The sequence below is a fragment of the Papaver somniferum genome, chromosome 11 (assembly GCF_003573695.1).
Source record: "Papaver somniferum cultivar HN1 chromosome 11, ASM357369v1, whole genome shotgun sequence".
Lineage (NCBI taxonomy): Eukaryota > Viridiplantae > Streptophyta > Magnoliopsida > Ranunculales > Papaveraceae > Papaver > Papaver somniferum.
The window spans coordinates 126,177,050-126,194,082 of NC_039368.1; the positions used below are offsets into that span (position 1 = coordinate 126,177,050).

Here is a 17,033-nt window from a genome sequence, read left to right on the forward strand (position 1 = left end):
TCACCCACAACTAAGAGTTGCTGCAACCCAAAATCGCAGACTTGATAATAAACAAATCTGTCTCATACAGAAAAATCCATCAAAGGATAAATCTGTCTCCCACAGAAACACCCTAGGTTTTGTTCCGTCTTAAGATATAAAATCAAGGTGAACAGGAACCAATTGATAATACGGTCTTATATTCCCGAAGAACAACCTAGATTAATCAATCACCTCTCCACAATCCTTCTTGACTACACAAGCGGTTTGTCGAGGAATCACAAACAGTGAGAGGAAGATGTTTGTGACTTCTATATCTTGCCTATCGGAGAACTCTCACGATCTCAAGCCAATCAAAGATTGTACTCGTACGATAGAAGATGCAAGATCAGATCACACAACTACGATAAAAGTAGTATCGGTCTGGATTCACAATCCCAATGAAGTCTTTAAGTCGTTAACCTGGTTCTAGAGAAGCAAACGAAAGGTTAAAGGAGAAACAAAGACACAGTTGAAACAAATGAACTTAAATGAACTTAAGTCGTTAACCTAGTTCAACTGACTCAAATGAACTAGTTAGAGAGTTGTTCAATTGCTATGAGATCTTATGTAACCACACAAGACACAGTTGAAACAAAGATGATTCGATGAATCGGCTCATGAAATTTATAGCCACGGTTTGCATAAAGCATTCCTTAGTAATATAAGTTTCATGTTCAAAGCACATCTTTAGATCATAACCACTTAAGCTCACAAACAAGTTCGCGGACTTAAGGCAACCGACAGAGTTTCCAAACTCAGCAGAAAATCTCGACAAAGAGACTTCCGCCAGTTCGCAGACTAAACACGCAAACGAGTTTTTTGAAAAATCCCAACAGAAATTCTCGGCAAGAGAACTTCCGTCAGTTCGCGGACTGAGTTCGCGGACTGGGTTCGCGGACTTGGCAAAGCCGATTCCTCCGGTTTCTCTCAATCAACAAAATTCGAAAACTTCGGATTAAGGAATACATGGTTATGTAATCTAAACTCTCATTCCGATCATTGAGACATTCTCAGAGGACGTTATATAGCCGTTATTCATAGACCGTTTCACGTCAGAGCAATTCTCAAAATAATTGAAACTTTTCATGACTTTCGTCACTAGGTGAAGATAAACTTGATCAAAGCGAAACGCTTTACCAACACACGATTTCGAGAAAAAGATAAGTAGTGAATACTCAGCTCGAAATGTCAAATGTATATGATCCAGTCTATATAGCATACGACTTTTTGTCTCATAAGAAGTAGGAGATAGAATAGATAGACTTTTGAGTAATAGATAAGTTCAAGTCTCCACATACCTTTTTGTTGATGAAGTTCCACGGTTCCTTGTGTAGATCTTCGTCGTTGTATGATGAATCGCCATGAAGTCCTTGAGCTCAACTATACTTTTCTATCCTAGTCCGAGACTTAGCTATAATAGACTAGAAATCAAGACTCATAGTTTTGATCACTAACATTAACAAACATGTTTGATATATCAACGCATGCGAGGTCGACCGAGATATGATCTAACAATCTCCCCATTTGTCAATTTTAGTGACAAAACTATTAATACATATGGAATACAAAAAAGATAAACTTTAGTGGCTCCTATGCAGTCGACAGTTCTCTCAGCTGCTTCTTCTAGTTCAACGAAGGTCTGGAACCTGAAATTAATTAAACCCCCTAAAAGCTGGGATCATTCCGGATACACAAATTTCGACAAGCGCCTCCTCGTTGATGTCTTCATGACAGTCCAGTGCCAAGCGCCGGAACCGTAAGATGTACTTTCCTACTTCTTCACCTGTCCTTTGCCCACTTTTGCTCAAGTCTATCGCCGTGGTCTTCCTTTTGGCCGAGTAAAACTTCCCAAGAAAGAGTGCAGACAAAGTTTTCCAGGAATCCACACTTTTCTCTTTTAGATTATCATACCAAGTGAATGATGTGCCTGTGAGTGACTTGGGGAATTCTTTTAGGCACAGTTTTCCATCGGTAGCTATGTCGTTCATTGTTGATAAGAATCGGCTGAGATGTTCTCGCGCATTTCCTTGTCTTTCGTACACTTTGAACTTTGGAGAGGTGTAGTCTTCGGGATACGATGCGCAGGGTATGGGCTACTTACGCGGCAATGATTGTCTTGTTTTACCACATGGTAGTTATGCTCTAAGTATTCGGCAATTTGTTTTTATGACATTACTGTTGTTTTGTCTCCTTTGTGTTCTTCACCTTTTGTTGCTTCCTCGGGGGTACTTTGTCCTGCCATCACTGCTTGTGCTATCCAGTCTTCGAGCTCTTGTCTCCTTCGTGAGCGCTAGTACAATTCTTCTTGCATGTTTTGCAAAGTTGATGACATGGATTTCGATAGTCGAGTTGCATGTGTGTTCTTTTCCTGTGTTGTTGCCGCCTCTCTATTTTGGTATCCATGGTTCGCCGATTGCTTGATAACGCATAGGATCAGTGTTTCTTCCTCGCTATCATCAGCTTCCATCATCACCTCGTCAAGGTTAACGGGTTGATTGGCCGCTTGGTTTCCTGCCGCGCCTGAATTAGCGCCTTCTGGGTATGTCATGATGGGCTAGGCACGAGCCTCCAGGTGTGGTCGCCAAATGCTGAGGGGTGAATTCAGTTTTAGGTTCTACCCGTCCTAGTCACACCAAATTACCTCACTATACTAAGAATAGTAGGAGAGAGTTACCTTTCTATTGTACCTTATTCTTTCTTATATTTGCTTTCCCAAAAGCCCCTCTTTTTATCACATCATGACACATGTCCCAACCTTTCTTATTTACTCCTAATGTCATTCCTTAATATCGCCCCCTTCTTTCTTATCAATTCCTTCTCTGTCCTTCCTTTTCATGGATATTTTCCATTTGGACTTGGGATTAGTCCCCCAAGTCCCCACACCTTATGCCAAGCTCATCTCCATTTTTAGGGACACCCTAAGCCCGTTAAGGGATATTTTTTCATGTATCAACATTACATCTAAATTTCCATTAATAACGTTGACATTCTAAAAATCTCCTTCCAAGCGTAAGTCCTCCACTCCTTTTTCTTTGGTCCATAGAGCAACTTTCAAAAGAGCTTTGGCTTCAGCTTGTTCAGGATCTACTGCGTTGTCTTTGAAGCATTCTAAGTCCATCTGCGACACCTGTAAAATTCCTTAGGATTAGTCCAATTCTTATCTCATGTGAAGCTTCTTTATAAGTTGCATCAAAGTTGAACTTAGTTAAATGTTGGATCAAGCTTAACATAAGATCTTCTTATTTGGATAATATCAACAGTATTGGGTACAGATTTAGAAGTACTTATTATATGCCAATTAGCATAATCAGATTTAATCAAGTGTATAACAGATTGTGTGTTAGGATTTTCATTATCAGCAACTTTCATGCACCTGCATTTCCAAACATGCAAACCAAACCATTCCGGAATACTTGCTGTGGTACCATTTTGATTGTTCACCTGAAACATGCTACATGCCAATCATCAAATTGAACAGATAAAACATGACAATTTTCATTATTGATTACAACATTCCACACAATTTTCATTCTTAGTATAGTGAGGTCATTATTGATTACAACTTTCCAAGCAGGATACTCTCATCAGGAAGATTAAGTCATTGTTGCTATATTGGACATCTTCTTTCAGAGGTATTACATTCCAAAATCTACACTATATCTGGGCCCTTGTAGTAAACAGGCACTAGATCTATTTATCTCTCTAAATGGTGGTGTAGGTAGAGGCTCTTACTGAATTAATCCACCATCAGTTTATGTTTGTTTGCAATTCTCACCCTATTGTGCAGTTTGGTGAGGCTTTTTTTTTTTTTTTTTTTTTTTTTTTTCTCTTCTTGCTTTGGTGTTGTATCCCATGGGATCCCCATGGCTTCTACTGTACTTCATCCTCCTATCTATAAATTTTTTTTGTTGTATTCATCAAAAAAAAGAAAGGAGCATTCAATAAAGAGATGTGCATGCTTCCGTTATGGTTGTTACACATGAAGACACTTTTGGAGACATTTCATAAGAAAATATAGAAGATATTTGTGGGAAGTTTAGTCTTCTATAAATGATTCCAAGAAATAGGTCTTTGTAATTAGAAATGACTATACACAGGCACACTATTAAAGTTCTCTGGAAATGTTAAATGTGCAATTTCCATATAATAAGTAGGCTCAAAATCTTCATGCTTAATATCATTACACGGAGAATATCAGGTTTGATCAAAATGTAACGATATTTTGTGACTATGAACCCAGAGTTACATTACCAAGTAACAATCGAAATTTGTATTCGAAACTGGGAAAATGAAAGAATCGAGTTCGTTCAGCAACTAGAGATTATAAGAAAAACAATGCTTTAACTACTAGACAAATAATGATTTCCCTTAAACCAAACGAAGAAGAAGACTGATCCCTACTAGCCACTTCTTTTCCTTCGGGAGAATCTAATTTAAAATTTGGGTTTTTGCCGTAGAGAGCTTGAGCACCATTGACATCATCCAGAGCCAAGTATACGTGTTTCTCTCTAGCGCCTCACATGATTGCTTGGCTAATATTTGAATGATCCAGCCCTAACAAATGCCCGATTTCATGTACCGCCGTGCTTTCCAAATCATAGGCATCTTTTGATTTCTCTGAACTGAAATCAATTGCCCAAGTAAGCGCTGCGTTGAAATGTAAATGTGCGCCTGGTCCCGGACCAGTTGCATGTCCAAGAACTGTAGGATCAAATGGATCCCCATCCCCATGATCGCCATAGTAAAAACCGATGGTGATGTTAGCATGCTCATAATCTTGAGTTTCTGTAAAATCAACTGGAATAACTGAGGACCACGTCGAGAAAGCCCGCTCAAGGGCAACACGAATGTCTGATATGTTAATGTAATCGATGATATGTTCCGGCCCTTCAAAAACGAGTAGTGTTTAGTTGCATGTAACTTGTTATGATCATCATTCTGATCAGGCACACCGCATCTTGGTGACATAACTTGAGATAGAGTAGCGGAATCGAGTCTACCAGTCGCAGGTAACCCAAGTTTGGACTGGTATAGAGTGACAACTGATTCAAAGTGCTCATCAAAATTATCGGTGAAATTCGTTTCAGTTGCTGGTAGGTACCCAAAGCGGTGGAAGTATTTCTTTAATTCCGACAAGCCAACGACATCACTACCTCGACCGGTATCTAAGAACTCACTCAGTGTGTGATTCGTATCTGGGTTGACAGATAAAATATTGGTTGTGACTGGAATGGTAGGAAGGAGTGTGATGAAGAGGAAAAATAAGAAAGAGATACAATAACTACTGCACTATTGTTGATAAGGCATTGTTATTGAATTGTTGGATCGAGTTCTACTGGCCGGGGGAAGATTGATCAGCAAAAAGAGACCGATATAAAAACTCAAAAGCTCTCGATCACGGACAGATATATCTCAGTTTGAATGACAAACACATGAAGGCTGAAGCAAAGCCTTTACTTATAGTCAGTCTCACACAATTAATTCCACTTCTTCGTAGCAAAAGTTTCGCGTTTCCTAGTCTATTTCTAATTTTCGGTTCCATAAACTGATCAAATGCACTAGAGTGCAGCCTTTAGGGCAATCTGGCCCCTGGGCTTTGTCTTTCGTTGATCCGAGCCAGGCCTTTGTGCTGTTAATCTCCAACAAACAAACGGTCAATGCAAGAGTTGTTCTTACTTCTGGAAGTTGAAAACCGAATAGTTAAGGTTTTACCTAAATACCACTCGCGCTTTACCTAAAAGTACCATCCATATTCTAAAAACACACTTGTTGTAGACCTAATTTAAAGTGAGTAATTAAAACTCTCCTTCTTCTCTTTTCCAATACAGTAATCCCTGTTACTATCATTACTATTGCCACTACAACTTACAATATCCACTGTCATCACCACCACCACCGCCTCTTCTTCATAAAAGTTAAAACTGGATACTTGGCATATTCAAGGAATCAATTGGCGATAGAGTTCAAACTGTACTTCGTTAAGTTAGGAATGCCCCAATGTCTGTTCCTATTGAAATCTTATAAGAGTTTCTCGATATTGAAACCCTGACTAACATTAAAATTGAAATTTAGTTCGTCTCTATCAAAAATTTAAGTCTAATCCATGAAAATTATTATTTAAGACTTGACTTCATCGGTACAATTTGAACCTTGATTAAGATGAAGATTAAGATTAACATTGAAATATAAATCTTAATAATTAAAATCGATGTTATACAAGGTTATGTAACTTATGTTATACTCCCTCCGTTCCAATTTACTTGACGTTGTAGAGTCTTTCACGGAGATTAAAAAATATCAGAGAGAGTAAAATCTTTTCAATAATACCCATATTAGTTCCTACTTAAAGAGTTAAATAGTCTAGTTTTGTCTTTCTAGATTCTAGGAAATTTATCAATCCCGTAACAATTTACATGGGAGGTACTACCAAATATTCCAAGATTGAGTATATATATCCTCCATGGGGTATATTTAAAAATTAAATTAATTTTTTGTGTTGATTAGGATGAGTATTATTCTCTGGTGTGATTCCAAAGCAGAGGTAAATTAGTGAGAATTGGAAAAAAATACTAAAACTATCATCTAATTTGAAACACAAAAGAAACCCTAAAAAAGCAAGTAAATTGAAATGGAGGGAGTATGTTGTAACTTGTCGGCGACGGCGACTATCACATCAAATGTGATCGGCAGTTGGGGGATTCTTAGATAAGAAGGCGAGTTTTTATTACCCACTTCTGATTAGGTACAAAATTATTATATTTTTTTACTGTGGGTGGTAATTAGGAAATGTGTGGGTGGTATTTAGGTAAAACCATAGTTAATGCGCATTTCTAAATAAACCGTGGTATAAAACCACGTCAAAACCGCCTCTTCACATTGGGGATGGGCTCTGCCCACATGGAGTTAGCAGGGGGCCACATTTGGGCCCTACCATTAATGAATGTGAGGGAATGATTTCTTCGTAGTTTTTTCTCCGGTTTATTAAGAGTTTTTGATAGTTAATAATAGCCTATTTGGGTATTTGTGAAGTTAATTTTTGACTTCTAAAAATCGGTCAGAATTAATTTGTGACAGAATTTCAAAATGATTTCTAGAAGAAAAAAAGTCTACTTTTTATGAAGCAAAACATTTTTGCTTCTTGACTTTTGGAACTGGTTTTTCATTCTGGTATCCAAATACTCCATAAGTATGCTTGAACGAGATTAGTCCCAATAAATAACAAAGAATATTTATCTAGTGAGAATTTACTTTTCCTATCGATAGTGACTACAATAACTTTGTGTTATATATGTGCATTTATGGTTCTGAAATTGAGTCATGCCTACCTCAAAAAAAATAGAACAAAGTAAAAAAAGAATTACTATGTAGCTTGATGTTTATTCGATCTCTGTTTTACTGATTTTCAAGAGTAAAACTAGAGAGCTTTACAAAGCGAAATTTTGTGGTTCTCGGGCTTTAATTTCTAGAACTGACTTCTGTTTCTGGTATCCAAACGGCCTATAACACTTGAATGAGGTAAGTCAAAATCGAAAATTACCATGTAGATTGATGTTTGATTGTATCTCTGTATTACTACATTTCAAGAGTAAGTAAAATTAGAAAGCTTAAGAAAATTTAATAGAGGATGAAGCAAAATTACCATGTAGATTGATGTTTATTTGAATTGCCGTTTTATTATTTTTCATTTCAAGAGTAGAACCAGATAGCTAAAGCTAATTTTTGTGGTCCTTGGGCTTTTCTGTGCGTGCCTTGTTCCCGGGTCAGCCCTCCCCGCTGTTAATTTCCAACAAAATAAACAAACAGTCAAACGTCGAGTCATTCTCGTCTTCCATCATCGAGAAGAAACCAAACAGAAACAGATCCAATAAAAGATCGAAAATCAAATTCCCCCAATTTCCTTAAAATCCCCTCCGTCAAATTCTACGAACAAGGTATGTGATTTGATCTCCCTAATTACATTTTTTTCTGGATAGATCCTTGTGCTCATACCCTATAAAATCACCAGGATCACAATCTCTTGAATTCGTTTTTAACTGTAGAAATTGGCTTCTGGATTCACTCTATTAGCATCAACAAAACATGGTAAAAATTCTCGATACAAAGTTATATTTGGATTTGTTGTTTTTGATTCCTGCATCTGAAAGTGATTTTGATTTTGATTTCTTCTTCAGAATTTTATAATTGGAGCATTTAAAGCGCCTTGTAACATTTCAATCACATTGTCTGATGGAAGAACTCGCAAACAGGTACTTCAAATTAGTTCTCTTATGTCGATTATCAACGCCAATTTTAGACTACATTTTGGTACTGATCTTTTAGTATATGTAGGTTCCATTGAAGAAGGAAAATGGACAAACTATTATGGTTCCTCTATTTAAAAGTCAAGAGAACATTATAGGAGAGGTAGTATATTCCCACATTGGCGATAATACTCTACTCGCGTTTAGTTAGGTTTTATCTAATTGGAAGTGATTGAATCTGTAGGTTGCTATAGAACCAGTTCATGGGAAGAAAGTTGAACACACTGGGGTTAAGATTGAGCTTCTTGGTCAGATAGGTATGTGTACACTCCATTAAGCTAATGTTTCCACATCTTCATTTGAGTATTAACCGTGACACAGTTTGTTTAATCTTGTTGAGTTCTCAGATTTGGTTATATTGTAGCGATCAATATTTGTATCGTTACTGCTTATGTGCAATGAACTAGATATTGATTAAGTGCTCAACTTTATAAATGGATGGAATGGAATGCCTTGGTACAAGGAGCTTTAAATCTGTTAGTTATCCATATGAGAGGAGGAAGGATGAGGCTACTATTGGAACTCATGTAATGATATGTCGTTTTGATTCATCTGCACATTATGCTTTTCCTAGGACCTTCCCCTGAAAAAAGTGCTACTAGTATTTTTTGCTATAGTGTGTTTTATTCAAGTTTCTTCTTATTGGCTAAGAAAGTTGTGGTTCTTATGTAAATCTTCTTCCCTTGCAGAGCTTTACCTTGACAGGGGAAACTTTTATGACTTTACTTCTCTAGGTAAGCGTTATGGTCTATTTTTTCCTTCTATGCTAAACATCGCATACTGTGTGAAGTTACCAATTACATAAAGGGTTTACTGATTGCTGATACTCTTATGTGCAGTCAGGGAACTTGATGTGCCTGGTGAGATATATGACAAAAAATCATATCCATTTGAATTTTCAACTGTTGAAATGCCATACGAGACTTACAATGGGGTAAATGTAAGGCTTAGGTATGTTATTCTTGAACTTAGTTAAACTTTGAGAATTTGCTTACATATTTTTGGTAGATGATTACCCATTTGGTGGTTGTTTCTTCCAGGTACGTTTTGAAAGTGACTATCAGTCGTAACTACGTCAACAACATTGTTGAATATCAAGATTTAGTGGTAAATCTATCTTCCTTTCCTCCAGAACATCTAGTTCTCAAGGCGTTACTGTATTCTCATGGTTCTACTTAGCTAGCTCTACTTGGAATTCTTGAATTTTACCTTCTCCATCATATCTCTAGTGGAATTGGTGGAACATCATCTCCAGGAGTTACTCAATTTAGCAACACTAGTTTCATTAGATGCCCTCAGCGCCTTAATCTAAGTGCTTTACTCTGAAACTGCTGCCCTTCAGGGCCTAATCCTAGTGCTTTATTCCGAAACATACAGTTCATCTACTTCCTATAATGCTACTGTAGCAATATTTACACTTCCTTTAATTGATGCCACTTTTATACTGCAGGTTCATAACTATACGCCGCTTCCACCGATCAATAACAGCATTAAGGTCAGTCATTGACCTGTGGTTGTTAGTTGCTTTTGCTACATGTAGTGTATGGAATGCCGATTCATTGAATTAATTTTCTAATTTATCGTTTTTGTAGTAGTATAACATAGAGTATCAAATTAATTTAACCGCCTTGTCATAGTGCAACAGTTCAATGATTAACCTTTATTGCGTAAGATTGCTAACTGGCTGTTACGAAACCATGCCTTGGACAGATGGAAGTTGGAATTGAAGATTGCCTGCACATTGAGTTCGAGTACAGCAAAAGCAAGTAAGTGTGAATGTGTTCCATGCTACGTGGCTAATAGCATACTCGCTTTTATTACGTGCTCTTGTGGATGCAGAGATGGAAAAGAAAAAGTGGTATGCTTGCTAATAGAATTTTAATATGCCCAGGTATCATTTGAAGGATGTGATTATAGGCAAAATATATTTTCTTCTTGTGAGAATCAAGATTAAGAATATGGAGCTTGAAATACGGCGGCGAGAATCAACAGGATCAGGTCAAAATACGTATGTTGAGACCGAGACCCTTGCGAAGTATGAATTGATGGATGGTGCTCCAGTCAGAGGTAAATCATTTTATTGTACCTGTCATTTGTGTTTGTTACCGTTTTTGGTGTTCCTGCCATTCAAGTTATGGTTTTGGTTTTTAAAATTGAAACTGTAGTCTGCATGTTCTCTTTAATATTCAACAAAGCATGTAACACTTGTATGCGACATTCTTGATTTCTCTCACAGGGGAGTCTATTCCAGTCAGACTGTTTTTGAGCCCATACGAGCTGACACCTACATACCGCAACATTAACAACAAGTTCAGTGTGAAATACTACTTGAACCTTGTTCTTGTAGACGAAGAGGACAGACGGTATTTCAAGCAGCAAGAAATTAACGTATTTCGCCTCTTGGAAATATCTTAATTGTTCCAGCTTTGACCAGTGGTCGGTATTCAATCCTGATTACAAGAACAACACGAGGAGAGAAACCCAATAATTGCTTCTTCAGTAGGAAGAATGATGTGATTGTTTTAAAGCAAATGTTAGTTACTGTATATTTAATCAAAGGGCATGGTTGGTCGGGGATCACTTTTGACACGATAGGTGGTGAATACTAAACACGCAGACGCTCAGAGAGCCTTATGGGTGAAGAAGGAACAAGGTATGGTTTGCTGGGGAAATTCTCCTTATGGCCTTGTGTGTTCCATGCTACGTGGCTAATTCTCCTTATATGGCCTTGTGTGTTCAGTTTGATTTTGTGACGTTTGCTGGGGAAATTCTCCTTATATGTTTGCAGAGTCTAACATTTTGTTTTGCCACTTCTGCCAGTACATACAATACAATTATAGATCTTGTTTTGTTTGAAAGAACATGCATCACCTGGCTAGTTTGTTAGAACAAGAGGAAATAATGAATACATTTTCCCCATAAAATAGTAAAATCTAGGAAATTTATTTGCTTGTGTGCTCGACCATTTTTTATTTAGCAACTTCACAATCAACTAGTTTAACATAAATCAAGTTAAATTAGGATATCTTTTCATTTAACAAATAATTTTGCAAGTATTGTGCCACCACCAACTCATTTGTATAATGGTTGGTGGTGAGACTGCTAAATCAAAAGCTTGAGCACCATGGGCGAACTTCTTCAATTTACTTAGAGCAAGGGCTGTAGAATGATTTTAACACTCGGTCACTATCAAATCGAGTGAGGGGCTGAGTGAATAAGGGTTGTGCACCGTGGGACAAACTGAGCGAATGAGTGTTTTTCACACATGAGACTGATCATGTGCCGCTTGAGAAGAAAAATTCACCTAAGAGGCTGATCATGTGCCTTCTGGGATGAAAAATCCAGCCAAGAGGTTGATCACGTGCCTCCTGGCCGGGATGAAAAATTCACCCAATAGGTTGATCATGCGCCTCCCCAAGCCATTTTTAGTTATTAGTTATTTTATTTTTCATGAGACTGAACATGTGCCGCCCAACACAGGTGTTCTCTCAAGCGGCTGATCATGTTCCTCTTAGTCTCCACCGTTGAACACTCTTTCAATTGAATGAGTGTGTGAAAGGGTTTGGGTTAAAGTGGACCTCTCCACTGCCCATGGACCCATGGTAGCACCTAGTTTGATCAAGTTTGATCATACTCATTCATTTTGAATGAGAGCTCTAATAACATAGCCCTTGACTTTAGGATGACAAATTGTAAAGTGAAGGATCAAAATTCTGACCTCAAGTATGAAAAAAATGCCCTGGCTTACTAGAGGGGTGCCCTTAGTGACTTGAAAGCTCAAATACGCTAGTTTTTAGAGTTTTAAAATAACTTAGTCAAGATGAAAGTCTTTGTGTTTCTTTTTAAACTTATTTCTTCTACTAAAAAAGATATCTTTGGTTTAAAAAGCTTTGGTCGAAAGCTCTTGATATACCACGAAAAAACACCATTCTTCATCCTACATTACTTAGGGCTACTGCTTTAATTAGCACCTCTAGTCCTTCTAGTAAAATAAGAGCTTATGACTTCGTTGTAAGCTTTACTACAAAATGTATTGTTGCTCGCAGTGGTAGCTTTCATTATGATGAAGCACTTGGTTGTTTCATGATTCGTGTTACTGATAAATTCTTTGAAGCTAAAGTTTTCTGTCCAAGAGATCAACAGGTTCTTTACAAACCCACATTTTATGTTAAGTTTTTTGAGTGTTTTGATTGTGTTTCATCTTTTGTGCAAGTGTTTGATAAAATGAGTTAGAGAATAATTTGATGGGTTTGTTTGTCTTGGTGTTAGGTTTTAGATAAACTTGATGCAGTTCTGGATGTTGGTGGTGTGTATGATCCAAGTACAGATCATTATGATCATCACCGGAAAGGGTTTAGTGAGGTTTTTGGTCATGGGTTTACTACTAAGCTCAGTAGTGCAGGAGTTGTATACAAGCTACATACTTTAGGGTTCGTGTGATTTTGGAAGTTAGGTTTGCAAAATAAGAAAGTTCAATATGTTGACATTGTGAATAATTTGAACATGTGTACGAATCTTATACTTTATTATTCAAAGATATTCCTTGATACTCAAGATGAGATCCCAAACCGAAATGTTTGAGAATCTTTTTATTTAGATTTTCGAATGTATATGTTTTATTTTTCCAGCAAGTAAAACATATCTCTGGGAGATATGTTTGTAAAGTATACGTGTACGCTAGATAACATTGAGTTTTATTCAAAGAGGGATTTTGGTATTACAGCTGGATATTGGTTTGAATTAGACAAAACCGAAAATGGGAATATATTGTATATATATCTTGAGATTATATTCGGTTATGGAAACTCCTTGGTGTCCAAACTACATTGGTCTATAAATAGTGAAGTTTGTTCTTCTTACAAACTCATCCTGAAGAAGACACTTCATTTTGTAATCACTGTTGTAGCCGACTAATAGTATTACTTGTATTACTATATTGGAGAGGAGAGTAACCTAATTAGGAGAAATCTTTTATGTCCGCCAGTTTAAACACTTATGTGGGATCGAAAAGCGTCTAGATAGTGCCATTGGCGGGAAACTAGAATTTGCATTGTTATTTTAGTTTTCAAGTATTGATTTGGTTGAATAACGGTTGTTAAACCTTGATTGCACCTTGTTTGTCTATTGTGAGAACCTTCTCTCTTTATATCAAGGATTCAAGGTAGTTCTGAAGTTATGCTTTTGTTTATCCATTGTTAACAAACTCCGTTCTGTGCATTATCGATCACAAAGAGAATCAAGTTTGTTTGTGCAGGTACTTTGAAGACATTGAAGACAAGAAGATTTCGTATTGATTTCTGATCTTTGTGATTTACTTCATGCACACACTTGATTGGCTGGGATCTGACTAAACTTTGTTTATCTTTGATATACCATTGATTGCTAGTCATATAGATCGACAAACTATCATTTGGTGGTATTCTTCAGTAGCCGAATATGATAGTGTGTAAACTAGATTTCATTCATTCTCTTTCTTTGTGCATCAAGTTCAAATAATATCATAATCTATAATGAAGAAATGATAGTAGCTGGTTATTTTATAAGTTTCATTCTATTATGATAATATATATCATGATTGATCTAAACCGAATAACGATTAAACGGAAGAGCCATTGTTTAACTCAACATTGATAATCTCTGATTTACTTCTTGAGATTGATAGAGCGGTTACTAAACAGATTAAACCTTCACTTTTTCGAAAAGACGATCCAAAGGAGCAGCTGAGTGCTTGAAATCTTCACAGTGGCAGAAGCAACTTAATATATTGGACTATATCTTACGATTTACGTGCGTTTGCCAGATTGTTGTTGGCGCAGGTTTACTAAGGAAACTAGGGGGTAGCTTACTTGGTCTCAACTATATAAAGTTGTAGCAGTCTTTGTATATCTTAATTTCAGAGTATTCAAAATTTTTCTAGGTTTCTGGGTTTTTCTGCATTGCGGTTTCCTCGTTAAAAAAATGTTGTGTTTGTGTACTTTTACTTTTTCCGCAGTTAAGCTATTTAATTTTAAAAGCATTTTCCTTACTCGTATGCTTGAAGACCATTAGACTCGATAAAATTGTGGTGTACTTGGTACCCTCGTCATTTCAAACGGTCATAAGGGTAATAGCGTTGTGGTTGATGATATTCCATGACTTGGTGATTAGCCATAACACTTGCTGATTTGCATCAACCCTACTTTCTACTTTCACCATCTTAATTGCCAACTGTATCATTTTGACCATTATTATTACCCACAATCATCAGAAGATCTTTCTCACTAAACTCTCCATGCTTCTAAACACAAATAAGGAAAAGTTTTGGTTACCTACCCTTGGAATTGTTTATTATTCGCACATTGGTGACTATCATGGAAGTAACTTTCGATATAACCTTCAAACTAAAGTTGTTATTGGATCCCAAGTTCATCCATGGGTGATGGAGTCTGTTGGTTGTGTTTGTATTGCATGTATCATATCAAATAATTCATACATTTTTATTTTAAGATTTGTTTTTCTCATTATTAGATAAAACAATTAGAATTTAAAATGGATATTATTCTTAAAATTAGAAAATTAGGTTTAATTAATAAAAATGCATACTAAGGTATGCAAACTCAAAAAAAGAAAGAAAAATCATATACATGAAAATAAAGTCATGTTATTATATAAGAAAGTATTATGTATAAAAAAACTATTTTTTTGCAAATATCCATATGCAAAAAAATAAATTTATATCATGAGACACATGTTTATAACTAAGTTAATTATATTATTTAATTATGTAATAATAATCTTTTTTAGTACTTCTATATTAATTGATAATCCTTTCTTGTGAACCCCAGATCCATCGAGCCACGATTATTTATTAGTTCATTGAAAATCCTTGCTTCATTTTTGTTGAAAGCGAACTTACTTTTCTTTTGTTCATCGTGTAACTAAAACTGCATTTAAATCTCTTATAACCATCTATGAAGTTATCAAACACAAGTAAAATCTCACAAACCAGCTGCAACGGTCTTATCAACTGCAACGGTCTTATCAACTGCAACGTTACTAAGGGAAACAATCACGTCATTTGCACGTCGCTAAACACCATGGCCAAAGACTATTATATCCAGACATCGTCGAACACGGTGTCCAGAGACCACCACATTAAGACATGCCCAAACGCCATGGCCAAAGACCATTACGTACAAGGTCGCCAACACTGGCTATGGATTGCATGACATTATTAAAGATGAAATGATTTTAAAGGACCGGAAAATTATGGAATCAAAAAGACGAATGTAAGTTTAGTAATTTTCAAAACACAACAATAAATAATTTATTTTCATAATTCAGTAACATTTTCTTCAAAAAATGTCTATTATAGGAGTAATCTAACAAATCTAACATAAATCTACCGTTTCACCATAAGCTCCTCCTCAATTTTTTTTCTTCTTCTTTTTTTGGAGAAAGGGACAGAAATATAATCCCAACGACAAAAATCTCTTGTCTCTATATATGATAGTGATCAAACTTAACTTATTGTTATTACTCCAAATCTCACTTAAGAAGCTAATTTTATCTATCTCGCATAACAAGTTCACTAAAAAATACTGATAATCTTATCAGATATTAGTCTTATACGTGTGTTAGTAGTACGCCGCATCACAACACAAATTGTAAACAAGGTGTAACTTTAATTGTGTTATCTTTTAAAAATATGATTCAGTGGCTGAGATTTGATGTACATGTTCGGATTGGAGATAAATAGATTTTGAGCTTGCCTTCGACTAGTACAAAATCATCATGGCGAGTGTTCATAGTCGTTGATTGCGCTAGCTGGTCTAATTTTGATGTGATTTTATTTAAGTATCTTCAACATTAATATATATGCAAAGAAATCCAAGCAATCGTAGCAACATGTTTCAATACTTGAATAACATAAAGACCTGTTCCATTGTATCAAAATACCTCAACATTAACAACAAGCTCAGCATCGAAGGAGAGAAATGAAACCAACAGTTGCTTTGAAATTGTTTTGATGCGAATGTTGATTATTACCGTATATTGAATTAAAGGGCATGACCGGTGGTTGAGTTTAATTTTACTCTTGGGCCAAGGGTTGGTTTTGACAAGATAGGCGGTGAATTCTAAACTAATAGAGGTACTCAAAAACTATTTGCATAGATTTTTAGAGATTTAAAAAGAGTCATTAAAATTGATAACTGTATGAAGTTCTGTAGAACCAGATAAAATCTTGCAGAGTATGCAGAGTTATCTAATATCTTACAAAAAGTTGTAGAGTCCTAAAGAATTGTAAAAACAAATATAAAAATGTGACATGATAAATACAAGTATACTATTATATATATATATATATATATATATATATATATATATATATATATATATATTTGTTATTTTGTTATACTAACTTCTAACTTGAGAAAAATTATATATACCACACATGAATCTTTGTGGTATAGAAAATACATCCATTGTACCAATGTTCCAAGGATTTAAGCATAATTCAGAATATACCAGCTCAGTTTAAAAGCTGGAGGTTAAATTAAAAAATGTCCAACCATATAAGCTCACTCCATATTTAGCAATAACAATTTTATGACAAAGTTTCTCTATAATAAAAACTAAGCCAACAAAGAAAAAAAATACTGAAAATAAACAAAATTACACAAAACTCTAGATCATTTTCGGATAATAATTTTGAATAAGTTCAGAACAATA

At 35.8% G+C, this 17,033-nt stretch overlaps 1 protein-coding gene and 1 pseudogene across 2 annotated transcripts; one reads left to right on the top strand and one right to left on the bottom strand.

Moving 5' to 3' along the window:
* Positions 1-3,010: 3,010 nt before the first annotated feature.
* LOC113325078 lies at positions 3,011-5,772 on the bottom strand (annotated as a pseudogene).
* Positions 5,773-7,839: 2,067 nt separating this feature from the next.
* On the top strand, positions 7,840-11,245 carry LOC113323557 (vacuolar protein sorting-associated protein 26B-like). 2 transcript variants are annotated; one of them, XM_026571875.1, is made up of 12 exons: positions 7,840-7,952; positions 8,061-8,103; positions 8,193-8,267; positions 8,350-8,424; positions 8,506-8,578; positions 9,011-9,055; positions 9,161-9,272; positions 9,362-9,428; positions 9,772-9,816; positions 10,032-10,087; positions 10,213-10,388; positions 10,558-11,245. In XM_026571875.1, the coding sequence occupies exons 2-12, from the start codon at positions 8,101-8,103 to the stop codon at positions 10,734-10,736; spliced, it is 906 nt and encodes a 301-aa protein (XP_026427660.1). In that variant the 5' UTR covers positions 7,840-7,952; positions 8,061-8,100; the 3' UTR covers positions 10,737-11,245. The 2 variants fall into 2 exon arrangements, with proteins under 2 accessions (XP_026427660.1, XP_026427662.1); XM_026571877.1 differs by having other exon boundaries at positions 7,846-7,952; positions 8,027-8,103.
* Positions 11,246-17,033: the final 5,788 nt, after the last annotated feature.